Source organism: Phocoena phocoena, chromosome 9 (assembly GCF_963924675.1).
Source record: "Phocoena phocoena chromosome 9, mPhoPho1.1, whole genome shotgun sequence".
Lineage (NCBI taxonomy): Eukaryota > Metazoa > Chordata > Mammalia > Artiodactyla > Phocoenidae > Phocoena > Phocoena phocoena.
Window position 1 is genome coordinate 91,749,778 of NC_089227.1, and position 22,373 is coordinate 91,772,150.

The 22,373-nt window shown below is 37.8% G+C and overlaps 1 protein-coding gene across 3 annotated transcripts in view; it reads left to right on the forward strand.

Moving 5' to 3' along the window:
• The first annotated feature begins 4,071 nt into the window (after positions 1–4,071).
• LUC7L2 (LUC7 like 2, pre-mRNA splicing factor) overlaps positions 4,072–22,373 on the forward strand; it is a 56,020-nt gene continuing 37,718 nt past the window's right edge. For 2 of the 3 annotated variants that reach the window (XM_065883518.1, XM_065883519.1), the window contains exons 1-2: positions 4,377–4,437; positions 18,892–18,986. In XM_065883518.1, the coding sequence (XP_065739590.1) occupies positions 4,377–4,437; positions 18,892–18,986 (156 nt within the window). Of the gene's footprint in view, positions 4,438–18,891; positions 18,987–22,373 lie in introns of all 3 variants that reach the window. The other variant, XM_065883520.1, reaches the window with a different exon arrangement.

Sequence of the window (22,373 nt, forward strand, 5' to 3'; positions counted from 1 at the left end):
TATAAGTTCCTGTTTCCTTATGAGACCTTATTCCTGAAGGAATGGATATCATTGCTAGAATGTACACAAAGACATATTCACAGAGGTTTTTGTTTTTTCAGATAAGAGTTACTAAATTTTAAAAATTAAAAGAAGTTTACAAACAAAGAGAACAAACTTCTGTTAATGATAGTCTAGGTAATTTGGATTAACCCTTCTGTTGAAGACAGCTAAAAAACGTGGATGAAATTTTTTTTTAATTCTTAAAATCATTAAAGAGCTATTAAGATAAGTAGGGAAATACTAGGCCAAATCTTAGAACACAAGAACCAAGAAAAGTAAGTGCAGCCCACAAAGGCACATTTTTGGTTTCAGGGCATTTGCCAGTTTAGTAGCAATAGCTTCAGTATTGAAACTGACCTGTATTTTTGGTGGGATTATAGGGCTAGTGAGGCAAAAGACAAAGTCCAGGGCCCACCAAGGTGGGCACTCTAATAAACTCACACTCACTTTAAACTAGGACCCTGGAGTTCACCCTCAAGTTTGAACTGGAACTAAAAAAAGCCCTTGCCAGGCTTTCAGACCATATTTTTGCCATTTTGGTGTCAAGGGAAATTAGAGCATTGAATTTGTATCATGGTGATCCTTGACAAGTACTTCAAGTTACTATCAGAGAAAAATAAAATTCCTCTCTGGAGAAAGATAGCATTATATCCTACTTAGGGCTTATATTATGCCTACACATAGTTTTTCATATACATGTTCAGCACACAAAGATAACTAGACACAGAAGAAAACAAGACCCCATAAGTGAAAACCAGGAAATAGATACCAGAAACAGAAACACAGAAAACATCAGATATTATAATTAGCAAACTCAGATTACAAAACAATTATGATCACTAGGGTCAAAGAACAGCCAACCTTGGGAATTTCATCAAGGAACCAGTAACTATAAAAAATGACTTAGATTTGAAAAACCAAATAAAAATTCTAGAACTGAAAAACTAAAGAATTTAATGGATGGGTTTAACAACAGACTAGACACACTGGAAGGGAGATTAGTGTGAACTATAAAATTTGTCAGAAAAAAAGCATCAAGAAGGTAGCTTGGCAAGACAAGGTGGAAAATGTGAAGAGAGTAAAGAGACATAGAGGAAACAGTGAAAACTTTATTTGGAGGTCCAGAAGTTGATGAATGACAGTATTTGAGAATAGCTAAAAATTTCCTGGAATTGATAGATGTCAGTTCACAGATTCTAAAAGCTCAATGAATCTCAAGCAGAATAAATAAAAATAAATCCACACCCAGATACATCATAGTAAGTTGGAGAAATCCACAGGCAAAAAGAACAAAATTTGAAAGCAGCCAGCTGTCTTCAAAGGAGTGACAGACTGAGAACTGACTTCCCAGGAGCAACGAAGGCTACATGCTGAAAGAAAATAACTTCCAACCTAGAATATCCATCTAGAATTGAGAAAGGCGAAATAAAGGTCTTTTCAGAACAACAACAATGGAAGAGTTCCTTACCAGCAGGCCAACACTAAAGCAAACCCTGAGGCAGGGTAGGCAAACTTCCCTAAAAAGCTAGATAGTAAATATTTTAGTCTTGCAGGCCATAGGGTATGGTATCTGTCACAACCACTCAACTTTGCTGTTGTAGCGCAAAAAAACCATAGACAATAACAAATCAGTAAGCCTGGTGGTATTCCAATGAAACTATTCACAAAAATTGGCAATGGGCTGGATTTGATGGGTCAATTGTATATTGCTGACTCCTAAAGTTTAAACATCAGACACAAGGGAAATGACCCCAGATGGAAAGGCAGAGATTCCAGAAAGAAAGCAAAGCAGAGTGGTAAATAAACAAACATCGATTATATGAAACTTGGTTTTAAAAAACATGAACTGGGAATTCCCTGGCGGTCCAATGGTTAGGACTCTGCACTTTCACTGCCGTGGGCCTGAGTTCCATCCATAGTTGGGGAACTAAGATCCCACAAGCTGTGGGGTGCGGCCAAAAAAACAAAACAGTAAAGAACTAAAACACATGCTTAACAAGAGCATGTATCTTGGGAAGAGGTTAAATGGAGTTAGTTTTCTAGGTTCTCTGTATTATCTCTCTGGGGGAAGTGTAAAGACTTTGATACATTAAAAACGCCCCTTATAACTTCTAGGGTAACTGCTAAAAGAATAAAAACAGACTAAAATTTTCAAACTACTAGAAGGGGAAAAAATGGAATGATTAAAAGGCAGACAAGAAAGGAGAGAAAATTAAACATAAAACAGGTGAGACAAATAGACAAAATAAGAGCTTTAAACTCAAGCACATGTGTAATTACATGAATATGAATGATTAAATGCTTCAATTAAAAGACAGTGAATATCAGACTATTGAAAAAAAAATGTTGTTTTAAAATAAGAGATACATCTAAAATGTAAGCAACCAGAAAGGTAGAAAGTAAGAGAGGGATAAGAACTAAAATCTCTTCACTGACACATTAACATTTCAACATTTTAGTTTATTTTCCTCCTAAGGGTATTGTATATGTAATAGTGCATTCCTCTCAGACATATTAATTTGTAAATTTTTCTTTTATTGTAAATAGTTTTCAAAGGATGATATTCCAAGTATTGGAGTTGTTTGAATTTTCAGTTCTCTGAATAACTGGTGGGAAACTATCTGGTCAGTTACTAAACACTAGGATGATTCTAAGATTTTTGTTGGCCCAGTATGCATTTAAAGGGATCTTGGGGGAATTCCCTGGTGGTCCAGTGGTTAGGACTCAGTGCTTTCACTGGCAGGGCACAGGTGCCATCCCTGGCCAGGGAACTAAGATCCCTCAAGCAGCGCAGTGCAGCCAAAAAGAAAAAAAGGATCTTGGTACTATGATTGTTATTTCACGTAAATTTTTTACTGATGTTGATATTAAATTATAAGTTCCAAGACAATGTATATAAAATCTTAACGAAACAAAAAAGTTTACCATTATTTCCTTGCAAAGTACCTATGTCTCATCTTAAGGAATTAATATTTTACAAAAAAAAGTTAAAACTTTAGGGCAAGGCTCTGGGCTAGGATTTTCTGCTAGCTCATTTAGTCCTCACAACAGTGCTATAAGGTATGTATCTTCATTAGACATGAGATTAAGAAATAAATCGCTGCATGTCCCCACAGTTAGTAATCGGTCGACCTACATCTGGAATGCAGGGTGATGGCAAGCTAAGAACCCACAGGCTTGCTTTTCTATTGTCAGGGCTGCTGATACACTGAAAATTTAGCTCTCAAGCAGGAAAAAAATTCTCTACAAGATGACCTCCTTTCCTTTGTTAGAATACTGCTTAACTTTTATAGCTTCTAATTTAGACTAACAGCTTCCTGCTATATATATAAGTAACGATGACAAATCCGAATGGGGTAGGTGGCCTGTTTCGTAGTGCAGTAATTTCAGGCGTTATTTCCTAAACCTGATTTATTCCAGTTGGGGGTGCTTAAAGCCTCCTTGCATAGATTTAGGAAGATGACCCAGCTGTCAGATCTCCAGGGCTCCTTCTGTAGAGGGTCGGGCAGCAGTGAGAAAGGAGTCGAGTCTACACGATTTTCAGGTGGGCCCTTGAAAACGAGTTAATCGGTCAATGAATATTCGTCAGGAATACGCCCGGATTAGCTCCTAAGACTGCTAACCTCCGTCGAAACGACGGGTATGGTCTCTATTTACTTTCGACTCGGGCTAACCCTCTGGCACACTGGCTAGCTTGGGCTGGTTCGCCAGCACAGCGTGAAACGCTGCCCTAGCGGACCTGCAGCCTGGAGCGTTTTCGCGCCCGGGGCGGATCCGGCTCTAGGGTCCGTTGAGGCACCAGAGTCTCGCGAGATCTGGAGGGCTGGGGCGGGAGAGGCCCGCGTGCACGCGCCCGAGAGCCGTTAGGGTGGAACCCCTCCCGCACGGGGCGGGCGGAGCAAATACAGTTGGACGCTAGTTGGTGGAGCCCCCGCGGGAAACGACTAAGCGCGAGGAGCGTGCGCGCTCACGTCGCGGCGACGGTGGCGGCGAGCGGCGTCAGAGCTTGAAGGGGGGGTTGACGTCTTCTGGCGGGTGGCAGTGTTGGAGACGAGAGCTTGGTTAGCCGGTATTGCTTCTGTCCCAGGAACCCGACGGAGAGTGAGGGAACGAGGGTTGCTTTCGGGGGCTGCTGCCTTCCACGTACGCGTCGTCGTGAGGAGCGCAGCCCGGACTCTCCTGCAACCCCTCCAGCTCCCTTTTCCGCACGCCTCGAGGCAGCGGCGGCAACCGAGACAGCGTCTCACCTTCCCCCACCCCTTCCCCTTGTCCCCCCGCCCGAGAGGGCCCGGTCTGCGCCCCACCCCCGTCCGTCCGCCCGCTACGCCGCCGCCATGTCGGCGCAGGCCCAGATGCGCGCGATGCTGGACCAGTTGATGGGCACCTCCCGGGACGGTAAGTCTCTGCCAGTGCCCTGGGGGTGGGGGAAGGGATGGGGAAGGCGAGGGAAGGGTCTCCGCGGGCGCACCTGGGCTTGTGTGTGTGGCTGAGTAAGGGGCTCCTAGATTGGTAACACGAGGTCCCGGCTCCCGTCCCATCCAATCAGGGCTGGGCAGGCGGGCCTGGGGGGCGGCGACCGAGCGGATTGGCGGGAACTGCTGCCAATGGGGTCAGGCGGGGCCTGGAGGCCGAAAGGAGAGTTTGAGCCTTGAGTGTTGACTTGGCTGGGACGGGAGAGCCCACGTCTCTTTTGCGTAGGCGGGTGGCCTGTTTTGTCGCTGATTAGGTACCTGCGGACCGCTAAAGCCTCCGCCCCCTGAACTAATTCCTTAACCCAGAGCTTTGGGATCAGTCCTCGTCGCCGCCTTCCAGAGTATCCAGGAAGAACTGGCCCCCAACAACCACCCCCTTACCTGGGTCCGGAGAAAACCTTTACTAGGAATCCAGTCCCAGGGATGAAACAACCATTCTTATGGGAAAATCTGACCCAAACCATGGTTTCTTGAAGCGGGTGTGTTTGGCCCATTTTGTGAAAAGACGGATGTTACGGCCTGTTTTTTTCCGAGAGACCTCCATTTTGTTAGACAATTTAATAGAGGCTTTGTTCAGTAAATATTGACAAACCTTGCTTGTGCCCCGAATAGAACCATTTTGAAAATGTGTTGCCCAGTGAAGTAGAATTGAGGGGAAACAACGATCCTTTTAGGCGCTTAGGTTAGAGCTTGTATAGAAAACCACTAATGGCTGGATATCTTTTTGTCATAGAGAATTTCTAGATAAGATGAAATGCTGATGCTTTTTTGGTGGTGATAATTAGTAATGTACTCTTTGATATTCTACTCAAATCCATGCTAATATGGAGGAAGGGTCTAGTTCACTACTTTTTCTCTTAAAGACAAAGCCAATACTTGCTCATTTTTGTATGTTGCTTGTTCAGGCAAATAGTTACTTAGCCATTAAAGAAATGCTTTTTTTTGACAAGTTATTTAAATTGTTTGATGTAAGAGAAAAGGCACACTCAACTTTTTAGCAGTCGCTATTATAATTTCCTTGAATGCTTTGCAGCAAAATATGTGAGTAAAACATTTTATCGAATTCAAATGTTTTAGCAGTGTATACTTTGCATGGTTTTTCAGTGTTCCTAGTTCAGTTGTAATAAATACCCACATTTGGAACCTATCTTCGTAGAACGTATAGAAAAATAGGTGTAGATTGCAAACCTACTTGTGGTTGTATAGAGAGGAGGCAGGATTGGGAAGGAAATGAATTTCATGTGTGTAGTAAACCCTTGAAAGTTAACGTTAATTAAAAATGCCACTGGAGAAACTTATCAGTTACCATTTTTCACTTTTAGATAAGAATGGTTTTTTATAACATATGGTATTGAGAAGGGACTTAATCCAGAACCTTAGCTAACAGAATAATCTTTGTAGTAAAATTATAGAAATCATTTCATTTAAGACATACTTTACATGATCCTTTTAATCCTAGATGGGTACCGTTTTGGGTACCTTCTGCATGGATTGAATTCCCTAATTTTACTGGGAGGGTAGTTGGATCAGAGTAACTACTATCACCTGATAAATTTCCAAACTAGGCAGCCAATCTAATATTGCAAAGCTGAATTAAAATGTGTGTGTGTATATATATATGTGTATACGTATATATATATACACACACATACACACATATACGTACATATATATATTTTTTCTATTTGTGTAATTAGCAGACACTTGGTTTCTTAAAAATCCACTCTGCTTTGTATACAAATAAATTTATATTTTTATGTGTCTGTTACTGGATTTTTTTTTTTTTTGCCTCCAGACTAAGAGGATTTACCAATGAACCCATGTTTACAAGTCCACGATATTATTTAGCTGAAATGACTGGATTTTCACTGCTGTGTTGGGCCAGAAGTAAGAAACATACTACTTTCAAGGAAAAGAATTGAATTTTTTTTAGATACCCAAATTAGTTCTTTTATGTATATAAGACAAGAATCAGAGTATTCTTTTCCTTCTTACCAGATAATGAGTTTACATGCTTCATCTTATGATTCAGGACCTTTAAATAATTAGGACTTTTTTTTTAGCATACAGTCAACTTGAAGTTATCCAGGGATAGGGGGACGTGGATACCTTCCTGAATAACTCATGTAATTTGAAACCATATAATGGGAAGCTTTGTATTGGACACAGGAACAGCTTACAGGGAATGCTGTTGGGTGTCTTTGGTACTAAGAGGTGGAAATGGGGATCCAAGAGGTGGGAGAGAGATGGAAAAGGTAGGTAGGAGGGTATTCAAAGCAGCTGTGTCCAATTTTTTTTTTTTTTTTTGAATCCCAGAGACAGACTATAAAGCAACCACTGTCATTTTGTCAGGGTGGCAGTAACCACCCCCTCAACTCTTAGTGTCCTGTCTGTGAGGGAATCTGAAGTGGCACAGGAGGCCCAGAGTACTTTCTCTTTTACCTTCTTTGCCCCCCTAATGAAAGGTTTATTTCCTCTTCCCCTCCCCCAAATTAGAATTTTTAATTAGTTTCTTTTTAAACTCCTTGGAGATTTAAGTCTGTTAAATGTAACTTACTTTGAATTACTTAAATCGATTAATCATGTAGATTACCTAAACTTTACTGAAATTCTCAGAAATAGGAGTTTTAGTAGGGAAATGGAGAGGTAATTTTGGATCCCTGGGCACTCCCAGAAAGGACAGTCCTGGGTGAGTGGTGGAAGTGGGAGGCTTTGGACAACCAGAGGGCAGCATGATGGTGCTGGGAGGCTGGGCAGGGGGATGACCAGGAGGTGGGAGAGGAATGCATAAGGGAGGTGGGAGGGCCAAAGACAAACTTTGCCTTCTTTGCAATTTTGCCTAGGGCCCTGGTGGTGGCAACCGCCTGTGTGCCACTGAAAATCGTGCCGATGCCTGGCATACTGCATAAATGGAAGCAGGGTACCGCGTGAGTTGAAACATTGGTCACACTATATAAAGTTTGTATATGTGAATCAGTGTAACTCATACCCATGTAACTGGGGGTCTGACTGTATTTGGATTTTTCTGATAAGGCATCATGGGCTAAGGAAAAGAGCACTGGGCTGAGACTCAGGAGACCTGGTTTCTAGCCCCAGCTGTACCTCTAATTGTAACTTTGGGTAAGTCACTTAACCTTTTTTGCCTCAAGTTAAATCTATAATTTGTTAAATGAGAAGCCAAGTAATTTCCTATGTTATCCTCAAAAATGTTGAAAAATAAGTATATTTTAAGTTTTTTAAAAGGGAGGAACTGCAACTAGATATAAATTAGTATCTTATTTTGTCTGAAGTTTAAGATACATTAAATTTTATAATTACCTTTGTTTTAGTTGTTAGCATTAATAGAAGGGAGAGGGGCAAGTTGTCTTCCCCGAACATACTCCATTTGAAAGCAGGGAGGAGCAGCACAGGAGAAGTCAAGCGGCAGTTCAGCTGAATTGTCTGTGTGATGGTTGGAGGAACCTAGTGTCCTCACACAGACTGTAGTTACTTTTGTTGGGTTGGTTTAATCGGAAGGATGTCCCTTAGCTAAAGCCCTTCTGCCAACAAGCGCAGTTTAGTTATGAGAAGTCTCTGGCCCTGACCCCAGAAAGGCCTTGCAAGGTTCCAGGGATAGGAATTAAACAAAATTGAGGGTGTGAATTTAGATTATAGCCTAAGTTTAGCAGCTGAAGAAGTTACAGAAGGTAGTTTTGGGGATTAAATACCTCTTAATGGCTTATAACCCTTAAATGGGAACAGAGACCATCTCGTAAAGGTTACACCAGGCCAGAAATGGCATCTGCCCTCAAAAACAACCAGTAGACTAATGGAATTCAGATTATAGATTAGAATTTTATAGCATAGTTAGTTGTCCGTTATGGTTAGGGGAAATTGAAGCTTTCAGATAATTTTAGCTGTTTTTGATGGTAATCCTTCTGACCATATGATGTTCTTGCTCAGTTAATAGAGTACATTAATCATAATTTAATATTTTGGCTGATCACATATATATGGTAGTTGCAGTTTATGGGATGTAAAATTAAAAGGATATGCATCCTAGGAGATACCCAGGAAAATGCAGTTCAGAAAATCATTTATTTGTACCTAGTACAAGTTTAGTGATACGTAACTGTTGAACCTATAGGACAGTATGACCTCGCTGGCTTTCTGCAAAATAAATTATTGAATCAATGATTGAAGTAGCGTTTTCTTCAGTGGATTTTTTTCGTAAAATCATCTTTACTGTAATCTGTGTTCCTTGACTTGTCATCAACACTGAGAGCATTTTCTTTTCATTTTCTCTCATTAACATAATGAATCATATTTATTTCTTGGTCAGTTGTAAGTCATTCTTCTATTCCACTTGGATTGTTCATTTTAAGTGAAGGAGGCATAGCCTTTAATGTGCAAATATACATTTTTTTAAATAATGATGGGCTATATCTAACTCTAGAGCTTGTAAATTCTTTAACATTATAAGAAATTTTAGCAAATATAAGGTTAAGTAGTTAAACATAAACTTAAACAGAGTTTTAGTAAATATTTGATTTTATCGGAAGTCCAGGCATACCAGAACGCTGAAAACTCTGTTAACACCCACATAGTGAATCCATTTAAAAAAACTTTAACTCACTTTGAACTCTGCAAGCTATTTGTCTACAGAGCAGCCCAGGTGATGATAATATCACCTCTTACAACTCTGCATTGTTCTTGGATTCTCTACAGTTGTTTAGCTCTCCTCAAGTAAATCTATGCTTCTGAGACATTCTTTTGCTTCGGGTAAAAAAATAAAAGCAAAGAAAAATCATTTTGTCTGTCAGCCCATAAGCTTTATAAGCAGCAAGTAAATACTTTGATTTGGTTTGGGTTAGATGTTATATAAGGATAAATGGTAGTGAGCTACATGTTCAAGATGGGTAGCAAGAAGTCAAGGGCAAGTCGGTTCATGGATGGGGGTGAGGTTTAGTGAGGGTTTCAGTACCAGGTGGTTCATATCAACGTTAAAGCTTGATGTTCCTAAGGGTTCAGGCAAGTTTGGGGTTGCAAAGATAGGCAGAGGGCTTAAAATAGTAAGTGTGGCCAAGACTAGATAAATGAAGCAGGTACTCCTCAAGAATGGAATTCCAGAAAGGTGCTTGAAATGTTAGTATGTTCATTGAGGACGCATAATTGATTGTATACCCAACTTAGTAGTCTTACTGAGAAGTTGTAGACTGTGAAGATGAGGAAAGTTAGAACATTTTGGGGAGAAAGAATGAGGGAGTGGGAGGGAGGGTAAGTTTATGACAGGAATCTTATGGATTCAGCACCTGCAAAAAAGTCATTCTGTTCCTTTTCAGTTTAAGATATCATACACTGGCAGCTGCTGGGATAGAAATTAGAAGGCAAGGCCAAAATAGATCAGTTAATCAGTTTTGTAAGATTATTGAGGATAGAGAGAAAAGTAGTTTGTAAAAACTCTGAAATTGGCTACAGCTTAGTGTTTTTGTTTTAACTGAGTAACTTATGACTGAAAAGTCAGAGCCATTAGAAAGTAACATGTAACTCAATCAATCAGCCGAATAAATGTTATATTTTTCTATTTAACATGGCCTAGAGAAAGGAGTCTTCAAAACTTTTTTCTTAAAATACTCTTACTAGATACTGATCCTTATGTTCTAATTTAGTTGTGAAGCATGTGCAATGATGTTAACCTCTGTGATTCAACATGAAAAGAATTTAACCAGCTGCCCTTGCTGAATCTTTTGTCATGTCTCCTGAATGCATGGTAAATTGTTTTTATTTTCTTGAGACCCCAGGTTTCTGCCGACATCAGTTTTCTCTTTCAGAGTCAAACTCTCCAAAGCTTTGCTTTTCAGTAGAATAGGTTGGATATTTATTGGATAGTATCTACAGTATATACACACCTTGCTGTTCAGCTGCTTCTATATTCTGTCCTACTACTATGATATACCATATACCCTTTTCAGTTACTTACTTGAGGGTGTTTAGATCAGGGTTGGCACTATGGCCCACCTGCTTTTTGTAAATAAAGTTTTGTTGGAACACAGTCATGCCTATTTGTGTATATATTGTCTGTAGCTGCTTTGCCTTACAACAGCAGAGTTGGGTAGTTGCAACAGAGATATATAGCTGGTAAGCTTAAAATATTTGCTATCTGGCCCTTTAAGAAAAAGCTTTTTGACCATTGTTCTAGATCAGTGTTTATCAAAACTGTGGTGCCCAGATCATCAACCTTAGCATCACCTGGAAACTTGTTAGAAACACATATTCTTGGACGTACCACCCCAGGCCTACCAAATCAGAAGTTCTGGGGATGGGGGCCAGCAATTTGTGTTTTAAGAAGCCTTTCATGTGACTCTGAGGCACATTAAAAGTTTGAGAAACTCTGTTCTGGATAAATGTTTTCCAAATGTAAATCACATATATCACCTGTACTATTTTTTACCCTGTTTTCTTTTTGTTTAATTTTTTATGTCAGCTCACTTTCTGAAAATTTAAGCTAATTTTAAAATGAGAATTTATGTCACCAGAAAAATAAATACAATGAAAACATGGTGTTATGAGATAACTAGAGTCTGTTGTCACTTACCCTATGCTAAAAATTAGAACTCGTTAGCTGTATTAAGTACGTACTAAGCACCAAGTGGAAACTTTTTTCTTGCCTTAATCATGATAAATAATCACTGGTGATTGAGTGGTGTTTAAAATGTCATGTTGGTGAAATCATATAACATCTAAAATTATTTTTTTGTCCAAATCCTGTCCAAATTTAGGAAATACTGTATTAGTTGCTCATACGGAAGGAAAGCTGCTTGAACTGTATATACCTAAGCCACTGGGTAGAAATGACTTTTCCTTAGAAATAGACAGAAATACACACCCATGAGATGGAGAGATATAGAAGTCCCCAGAGAGGTCCATCTAGACTTCTAGGATGAAATTACGTATTTAGCTTCATCTTTCCTTTCCATTAATGTTTTGGTCCATGGTGGTCAGCAATTCTGCAGGATTTCACCAACTTCTTCCACAGTGGGATTGTGAAAGGTGCTGGCTGTGAGAAAAGCTGATTATTGAAGAAAACCCCTGGACTAGAAACTGGGGGGAAGTGCTGTGATTCTGCATTATGGACCGGAACCAGCAAGGCATGCTTACTAGAAAAACAGTTGATTCACCTCAGTTTTTAGAATTTTGAGAAATTCTGGTATGAAAATAAATCAAATGATTTAATTTGCCTCATAGTATTAGAGGGAATACTTCCCCAGACATGGTGTTCTGATACTGGCCGATGTGTTTTAGGGTATAGTAATTGATGGGACTAGAACCTGAATATCCCTAGGTTGCTGAGTTGCTTCACTTTGTTTCTTGCTTTCTTTTTCTTAGAGATTATGGACGTACTTGCTTCTGTTGTCGTTTGACTCTGCAGTAAAGTAGTGACATAGGACTCTAATTCTCGAGGGACTGAGAGTCCAGTAGGGAGTGAAGATTGCACATGAACAGTTACGTTTGTTTTTAAGTGATAAATTCTGTGGTACTGATTGCATATAGGTGTCTAATTTTGAAAAAAGTTTTTTAAAAAATATAAAAGACCACCAAACACCTATAGGAGAACAAGTGTTATTTGTTCATTAAGTAAAGTGTTACAAATGAAGTCGCTCATGTTCTCCTTCACAGTTTCAGTCCTTTCCCCCAAAGGCAATTCTTGTGACTATGTCACGGATTTCCACGGTTTTCCTGCTCTGTTGTTTGAATAGTTGTAAGGCTCAGTCTCCTTCATGGTAATCTCTGTTTTTCATTTTAACTTCCTTTATCATTGAGTTGTCTGTTGCCTCTGTCCTTTGATATTCTTATTTATTTTTCCTTTTTATTTCTTCATTAGTTTTAGATTTGGGGAGGCTCTGCTTAGCGTTTATAGCTATCACCAACTATGGAGAACTTGTCTCTTTAATAGACAAATCAGCCAATTACTTTTTCTTTGGTTCTTTTCAGCTATTTCCTCATAGCCAGAGATAGCTTTCGTTACTTCTAATTTTGTGTATAAAAAGTTCTGGATGATAGAAGGCACCAGATATCCAGAGTAGGAGTGTTATTGTATCAGAATTGCAGCTCTGCAAGTAAGTATCAAAATATGAAATTTAGCAGGCTGCAACTTTTTAATGACTGACTTCCCTTTATGACATATACCATAAAACAAATTGTATATAATCCACTTTTAGGACTGAATTTGTGGGTAACTGTTTATTCAGGCTTTTCTAATGTGTGTCTTAAATCTAAGAGGAGGAATATGTTGATCTCCTAAAGCATATATCCCCCTGGAAGAAATGTGATGGCATTGAGCCCTGCCAGTGACCAAGATTCTGTGCTTGTATAATGAGGGAAGATAGGGTTGTGGCAGGGGTGGAATAGAGCCCTTGGAATGTAGCTACTTCAGTATTTCTTTCTGCACATTTCCTTCACCATTCTGTTAGCTCTTAAAGACCCTGAGCTTTTCGTCCTGATACCAAGGCTGTTTCCCAGTCTCATTCCTTATAATTTTTTTATATGGATTTTCATAGACAAGTAGGCTGATAGATTTAAAAAATTATTTTAGCATTATTAATCTTTGGTCATATTCAGCAAGAATGAACTTGTTTTGGAAATTTCTTCTGCAGTGGGCATTGCATTTTTAAAATGTCGGGCTTGTCATGGTGATTATGGTGGGGGTGATATTGGTACCTATTTGTAATGATAAACCTGTAGGACCATATGAAAGAATTAAGAGGGATGGCCTTTCAGTACCCTTATTTTTTGCATTTTCTGGGGGAAAGGAAAGCCTCTACTAATACTCAGTATGATTTTATAAGTTCTGTTAGAAAGAATGACTTGATATTACATTTGGAAGGGAGAATGCCTTAATTAGTTTTTCCCGCTGCCATCTTTGGCTGAGTATTTTTTCTTTCCTTTTGTAATAAATGTATTCCTGAAAAGTTTGACATGTATCGAGTCCTATTAAATGTTTTCAAAGCATCAGTAATCATATAATGTTAAGACATGGTAGTGAAGCTTTTCAAAAAATAAACCCTATACTTTGTACTATATAAATATACAATGAATTAAACTGTATTTATTAACAAGGTAACATGGAGTAATAAGAGTTTTTTCTTTTAAGGTTATTATAAAAGGGTTCTTATAGGTGAGCTTTAGGCTAAATTCTAAAGGAACAACAAAGGTAGGTGGGAGATGTTAGTGGATTTGGTGAGACTATTGGAGGAGTGTGTAAAAATGATCGAATTTGTTCTTTACTGTAATAGTTACAGTGAAGCAGTAGCTTTTATCTTGGTTCCACGTGAAGACATAGGGGTTTACTTGTCCATATGAAGACATGTGTTTACTGCACAGGACAGGTCTCTTCCTGCTCTGTTACTAGACTAGAAGTTGGTCTTTATATAGTTCCCACATTATTATGTGGAGTCCTAGCTTATGTTGTAGGTAATAAGAAGGTGGAACATTTGAAGATTTGAGGGCACAGGGAAATGAGAAGCTTTAGGCTTATTCACTTCTCCTTCTAGCTCTGGCTTTCCTTTCACTGAGAGGGTATGGAATTTATTTCAGAGGGAATGTGCCTGCCCTGTCCCAAGCCAACAGTGACAAGTGGCCCCTAACAAGTATGCCTGTGGGGAGGGCTTTGGTTGTTACATTGGAGAATGTGAGAGAGCTTTTCCTCTTCTGGCCCCATTTATAAACTAGGATGCTTCCATTTGCTTTGTGTGCTGTTGAGTTTTCTCTTCTCTGTTTTCTCTAAGCTAAGCTCTTAGCTGATTCTGTACAAAAGAAATACTAGTTGTTTTTATAAATTGCTTGCCATTAATGCCTGATAAAATGCGGTAAAATAAGGATTCTGCATACCATTATATATGTCAAATATTACAAAGTTTAAGGTTCTTTTGAAATTACAATACTAAACTCAGTTCACTTTTGCTTAGCCTTCACAGTTGTTGATCACATAGCATGGTCATCCACTCACAGCTTAAAAAAATACAGGGAGCATCGGAGAGAATGGGTAAAGTAAAATTTTGATGTTTTTAAAATAGCACCTAAATCTATGAAAGTTGATTTGATTTATTGTTTGTATGGGTGGGAGAGGGTGGTTGGCGCTGGAAGGGAGGGGGTGGATATTGGGAAAATAGCATGCACCATGTAAAATGATGTCAGATACCATCTAGGCTAAGATTTTTAAGTGTTGCTACTATAGTTTAAGTCTGTTTCAGAAAGGGCAGGACCATAAAATGGCAGTGTTGGGATTTACAGTGGGTTTATCTTTCCCTCCCTACAGATTGAAGGGGATTTTGAGAATAGCAATATTTGAGTAGTTTGGACAGAAGCCTCCTTTTTAGAGTGGGCTGTCCATATTCCCTGAGTAAAACTGCCTCAGTAGCACCTCATGCTCTGTTAACGTGACTGAAAGACCTTGAGAGGAATAATATTTATTCTAGTTTTTATTGTATACCTATGACTCAGTTGTTCTCAAATATAGGTTATGATTCGTGAAACTCATGAAGGGGTTGAACAACAGAGGTTAAGAGAGTTGTTACTCTGAAGGTAGTTGCTTGGTAGAAAAAACATTAATAGAAATTTTGATGCTTCCATTCAGATGAAGAACACTTTTCTTTTCAAAGTTCTAAATCAAGTTTTTAATCTCAAATCTCATCATTATAGTTATATACAAAGCCTAATTAATTAGTATTACGGAGGTCATAGAGAAGAGAGCCTGCCATGTTTTTATGGAGAGGGCATTTTGTTGTTGTGAACTCAAATAACTTGGTCTAACCTCCGCCCCATTATTTTTAAACTTTTTTCTTTGTTTACACATTTAAAATCTGGGTGCAGAAAAAATTAAATCAGATTTTATCCTAAAAATATTTTTCTTGCCCCAGCTTTGCTATTCCCCTACATGAAGCCATTTGCCAAAGCCAGATACGACTTACTTATTGTTTCCCAAACCTTCCTGCCTCTATAAGCTTTGTCAAAGGTATTACCGCCAGTTTGGAATGCTCTTCTTTCCCCTTTCCTTTGGTCTAAGTCCTGTCTTTCCTTCAAATAATGGCTTCTACTCATTGCATGAAGCCTTCTCTAACCTCTTCAGTCCTTGGTGGTCACTCTAAGTCTTAGAATTCCTGAAGTACTACTATTTGGTAGTATTTCATCCATTAGAGACATTCATCTGGCACTTGGATCATGCTTCCTTTTGTTATTACTTGTTACTGCATTTAAATATCCTGTTTCTCTAGGAAAATGAGGGGCTCCTTGAGGGTAGAGAGCTTGTCTTAAATGCCTCTTTGTAATCCCATTGCCTAGCACAGAGGATATGTTCAGCATTGGGCTTGATTCTATTATTTGGATCCAATATTAGTGTAACAGAGCAATTGTTCTTTTAACTTAGGTTATTTTTATAATGAATATATACCCAGAAAACCCAAAGATAAAGTACATTGAATTAATAAAGTAATTCCTTGTATTATAAGGAGATTTGGTTCATATTTGTTCCTTATTAATTATAGTTCCCCCCTCCCCCCTCCTTTGTTTTTTAGTGGGTGCTGTTTTACCTAGTTTCTTTTGAAAAACATGGTTTGGGCCAGATATATTGACAGTCTATATTACTAGTATTTTTATTTTAAAATTCTTTGTTGGTTTAGCCAGATTATACTTTCATGGCTTAAGCCCAAATAAAATACATTTATTAAATACTGTATGGTAATATAGTCAAATTATTTTAAAATGTTGACCTTAAAGTCTCTCAAGTAAAATTTAAAAAATATCAATAAACATATTCAGTTGCTAGTCCCTCTCAGGGTATTTCTGTATCTCAAATTATTAGGAATTTTATTATTTCATTGTTACAAAGATTTCTGTACTGTACAGGCTGATATTTGATAGCTGTATTTATTGTGTTTGCTGCAGTTATCAAATGTTTATAGAGCAACCATTCGTATGTAGTGAGGAGTTACTTAAAAATACTTTTTGGCATTTATAGAAACTGACACTTAAAGGTCCTCAGGGATAATTTTGCTTAATTCATATTTGGAATTGTTCTCATTTTATCTGGTAGCAGTGTCTTCAAGGCACATATGTCTTAATATTAGATTTATGTCGTGATTTCAGAGGAAATGTTTGACTAGTAAAACTTCAGAGAATCTTGATTTTAGTCGAAGGCCTGGCTTGTCATATTCTTGAGCCATTAGTTTGACAAAGCACTGAAACAATACTGCTGTTGCATTACTGAAAAACTTAGAAACTTGTAGCTGGGAGACTTCTAGATACGTAAGGTTTTTTTTCTTCAAAAATTTGTATTATCTTTAAATTTCTTAGCATAATTTGGGTACATGCGAGAAAGCAAAAAGCCTCTAATAAAGCATTGCCATTCTGGTGTGAGCTCATCAGAGTACCATTCTGACATGAGCTTAAGGCCCTCACCAAAGTCTTGATGAAATATACTTTATAAAAAAACATTTTTCAAAACCCCAGTTTGCCCAAGGACCACTTTTCAGAGCTCCAGCCTTGGACTTTTACCTGTGATCAGTCATATTCTTCTCTAGGGTTACACTTGTTAAGTCAATATTTTAGAACAAAACAAAACAAAAAACCCTGATTTTGTTCACTTTTGTTTTCATATACAAGAATCTTTACAGTCAACATGTACTTCTAGATGCTATATTGAAATTGCTGGCAGAGTCTATTCTATACAGACTGAACAATCTGGCCCCTTGTTTTATTTGTAAAGGTTCAATGTATCTATGCCTGCCTACTTCAGTCTGCAAGGGAGTGTCAGAAAGGCCCCGCATTCGCCGAGCCGTGAGTTATCACTAACTTTTCAGATGTGTTAATGAATGTGGAACAAAAGCAGTTGTGTTTAAAAGGAAAAAAGGACCATCAAAATAACCTTTATTATAGTAGCAGGCGTGAACACTAAATTATTCCAAATTGTGGTGTCAAAAATAACCTACTTTAACTAGAGACTAGCCTCTAGAAAACCTATTGTTGAACTGCTCTGAAGCTATCATTTTAGCTATAAATTACTATTCTTAAAATTTTATAAACCTGGTTGTAAATTAATATGTTCTTTAAGTCTTTTTAACCAAATTAAAACAATTTGAACAAAATCTTACCCCGCCTAAAAATGATAGTATTTAGTTGACTTTGAGTTAAGCTCTTCAAAATAAGACCATGTGAAAGGGGTAAAGTTTTAACCTTTTTTGTTATTCACATGTGAAAAACAAATTAATTTAGATAATTGAATCACTTCATAGATGAAAGTTTTTAGTTCAGTGGTGTTTAAAGTCTATTTTGATACCAACAGTTCTCGCTTCAGTAATTCACCAGTAGGTTTTCATTCATCAATGACGATATCAGTTTAAGGCTAAAAATAAAACACGTTCATTTCCTAGGGCTTATCATTTTACTTAGAGGAAATGTCCTTAAGAGTCCCCCCACCCCCCAAAGAGATTCTAAGCAAAAAAAATGTAACTAACATCTATATTTTGTTAATATAGTTACCTTTCTTTTTCTTAGATTCTTTAAAGTTTGGAATAGATAGGCATATTTGATTAGGTTGGGTGCTTCTGTTGCTTAGGAGGTGTATTATGTTAAATGAAGACAATGAATTTAAATGTACCCGGTTTGGCCATATATAGCACAGACTACATAAAACTTGGAGGTGTGGGACCTTTGGAGGCATTAAAGTTAACATTTCATTTAGGCAGTATGCCTTTGTTTGACTGGTGTGTAAGTCCTTCTTCCAGGTTTGTACGCTCTTAAACACGTTATTCTACCCTCTCTAACTCCTCCCAGCAGCAAAAGGGAGACACTTCAGCTGGAACAAAATAGTGGAAGAAATGGCGTCTGGGGTTCAGTGGGGATTCGCAGTGTGTATGCAATGTTTGCAAGATTACTTTTTATGTTTTTCAATTAATGTAAATAATTAAAATATAAATCAGTGCTTAGTGTCAAGTAGGGAACATTGTATACCAGTAGAAATTCTCCTACTGGGCCTGCTGCAAGTCACTTAACCTCTTGGGGCCTCAGTTTCCTCATCTGCAGTATGAAGGAGTTGGACTCGATAATCTTTAAGGTCCATTCCTGCTCTACATGCTATGCTTTTCTGAAGTACTCTGTTTAACAGAATGCATTGCTTTCCCACTTTGACTATTTGAATTACATGTGCAGTACACATACTGCAACTGCATGTTGTCTAAAATAGTTTTTCTGTAGGATATTATATAAAAACTAACCCCTCTTGAGCTGATTTATAAATGTGTGTGTGTATAGCCACACATAAAAAGCTAGTGATGGTAGGGCTCTCAGAAAATAAATATTTCCCAGTTGTCTAACCTTGAATGTTATTAACTTTCCTCTATTACAGGAGATACTACTCGTCAACGAATCAAATTCAGTGATGACAGAGTATGCAAGAGTCACCTTCTGAATTGTTGCCCCCATGATGTCCTGTCTGGAACTGTACGTGTTTATTAAATCTATTGTTTTGTCATTGGTATACTACGAAAACAAACTATTTGATAGTCTTAATTTCGTGTCACATTATTATGCAGTGATTTTTTTTTTAAACACTTGTTAGCGCAGCAATTTGCATCCCTTATATTCAGGTTGATAATTTAGATCTGCAATAATTGGATTCCTCACAAAAATGATTGCTGAGTTTTACTTTATAATTTTTTCCATTCTTCAGAGCAAGCTTTTAAAAAGCATTTCTTATGTGAAACATAGAGGCAGTTATTATACAGCAGTTGCACTTTTAGTTTAGAAATAATATAAATGATTTTTTTGTTGTTGTTGGTACGCGGGCCTCTCGCTGTTGTGGCCTCTGCCGTTGCGGAGCACAGGCTCCAGACGCGCAGGCTCAGCGGCCATGGGTCACGGGCCCAGCCGCTCTGCGGCATGTAGGATCTTCCCAGACCGGGGCATGAACCCGTGTCCCTTGCACCGGCAGGCGGACTCTCAACCACTGCGCCACCAGGGAAGCCCTGTAAATGATTTTTTAAATTGTTTACTTCACTGTTGAGCAGAGTAGACTTTCATCCAAAACAGTATACGTTTTTATTAAGATTTTTGCACATTTGAATGTGGAAATCATTGTGGGGAAAATATACTGGTAAATACTTAAATTTACACAATTTGTGAGTATTGTTGTCAGTTAAAATTCACTTATATTGCTTACTCCTAATGATGTAAAGCTCACTTAATTTAAGTTCTATATCTAGTGATGTTGGTTAATCTTAGAGCATCATTTTAATTTGGTAGATAAATCACATGATGATGGACCTATTTAAATGGGACAGAGGATTTGATTCTCTGGCTTTTGGATTTGATTGAAATGATAACTCACTTTCAAGAGCTTCCATTCACAAGGATAGCAGAGGAGGGCTGGTAGGGCCTAAATATTTAGCTGACTTTGTCATTTGTCTGAAATGAAGAAAAGATTTCAAACTTCCATTTGCAGAAGCAATGAGTTCCCTTAATTAAAGATGTCTAAATTAGTGGTTTCTTCTTTTTTTTTGGCCGTGCCACGTGGCATGTGGGATCTTAGTTCCCTAACCAGGCATGGAACCCGTGCACCCTGAAGTGGAAGCTCAGAGTCTTAAAGAGTGGTTTCTTCCTGATAGGAGGAGTTAAATACCCCAAATACATAAGTATCAAGGCATTTTTGATCGAAAACACCACTTTTTCCAATAGTGAAGACTGTCGAAACTATATTATGTTAAAAGGAATAGAAGAGCTAACATTTAAAAAATATGTAATACTTAAATTTTTTTAAGTATAGTATTGAAAGGGAAGACATCCAGTTTCTGAGCACTTGAATTAGGACTGTGACAGATAATTAACCCTCATATCTGCTCTTTAGAATTTCCATAATTAAAGAATTTTCTACTCTGCTATAATACAGTTGAAATCTATATTATTAGTAATTATCTGTAGTATTATTTGATTCTTCACATTTATTATTGAATTTAACATTTAATGATATTTAAGGCTAAATTATCACTTCAAATGAATTTTGAGGATAAGATTAATTGATAAAATGGCAGAATTTTTTTTTTTTTTTTTTTTTTTAAAATGGCAGAATTTAAATTTTAGTACTTTAAAACCAGCCGTAGCAAGACTTTGACATATTATTATATTCTTCAGGTGTGGCATTAATAATAATGAAAAAAATCTGCCATCACAATTGTACTTTTACATTCTATAATGTATACAGTGCAGTCACATTCATTTATTTTTCAAAATAATTCTTTTGGGTGTATGTTCCATAGTTAGCCTTAATGACAGTAAAGTGATTTATTCAGAATTATTTAGTTGTATTGATTTAAGGTAAAACTGGAACCAAACCCAAATTTTCTGAGCTATAGTTTTATTCAACATGTTTTCTACTCTGTAGGTAATACTTAATCCTTCATCAAGTTAAATAAAAAGGATTAGTGTTGGTCTTGGACTTTCCTTCTTATAAAATTCTTGCTGGTGGATTTGTAAGAAGCACATTTTTTCAAATTTTAATATCTCTGAAATATGCATCTTAAAATTGATGATAGAAAAACACTATTTTAATTTGTAACATTTTTCTTATAGTACAGAATTTAATGATGAGGCTTAAAATTGATGGTGTCTTGGATCACATGAAAAACAGTTAAGGAAAGCCCTTGGAAAGGCACTTGCCAGGGAAACTCTGTATGAGAAATATCTCCTTTTTGTCATCTTAATAGGCAAGAGATTGTCATATGTAAGGATGGGGTTAAGTGGTTGTGAACCTCTTAAGCAGAGTTTTAAGGGCTGGCTCTAGGACTTTGTAAGAGTCCAAGGTTGTCACAGTGTGATGTCCTTGAGAACTTGAAATCATCCACAGAGTGACTTTCTCATGACCCTTATTACTAAAAAGGGCTATTTATAACAGTTTATCCTATGTACAAATGGTTTGTAATTACAGAGCTCAGACTTCTTTAGCATCCAGTCTCTGTAGAACACACGCTGTTCTGGCACGGAATCTAATAGTTCACACTTCTGTGTGTTGAAGATGCTTGTTTATTTATTTATTTTTGATGTTAGATCAAGGATGAAAAGAACTAAATTGTAACTTTTTATAATGCTTTTTCTTTGTTGTGTAACTGAAGGTTGCCCTTTAGTTTTCCAGACCTTGTTCCTCAGATCTGTCACTTCCAGCAGAATATGACTCATCAATATTCTGGATTATTTAGCAGAATAATACACAGAAATATATTCTTTGGCTTATTATTATTATAAAAAGGTTGAACTTTATACCGAGCACTTGGAGATGAAGAGTATCGTTTCTAAAAATATACTCGTAACTGACAGTATGGAATATTTTTGGAATTCAGCTTTTTTTTTAAATAAATTTATTTACCTTTATTTATTTATGTTTGGCTGCGTTGGGTCTTCATCGCTGCTTGCAGGCTTTCTCTAGTTGCGGTGAGTGGGGGCTACTCTTCATTGTGGTGTGCAGGCTTCTCATTGCGGTGGCTTCTCTTGTTGCAGAGCATGGGCTTTAGGCGTGCAGGCTTCGGTAGTTGTGGTTCACGGGCTCAGTAGTTGTGGCGCACGGGCTTAGTTGCCCTGCGGCATGTGGGATCTTCCCGGACCAGAGATAGAACCCTTGTCCCCTGAATTGGCAGGCGGATTCCCAACCACTGTGCCACTAGGGAAGTTCCTGGAATTCAGCTTGATGAAAATGCCCCTGTAACATTTTACCATTCTTTAGTCTGGTACTCTGGTATAACTAACTTTTTTTTTTAATTTTATATTGGAGTATAGTTGATTTACAATGTGTTAGTTTCAGGTGTACAGCAAAATGATTCAGTTATATGTATATCCATTCTT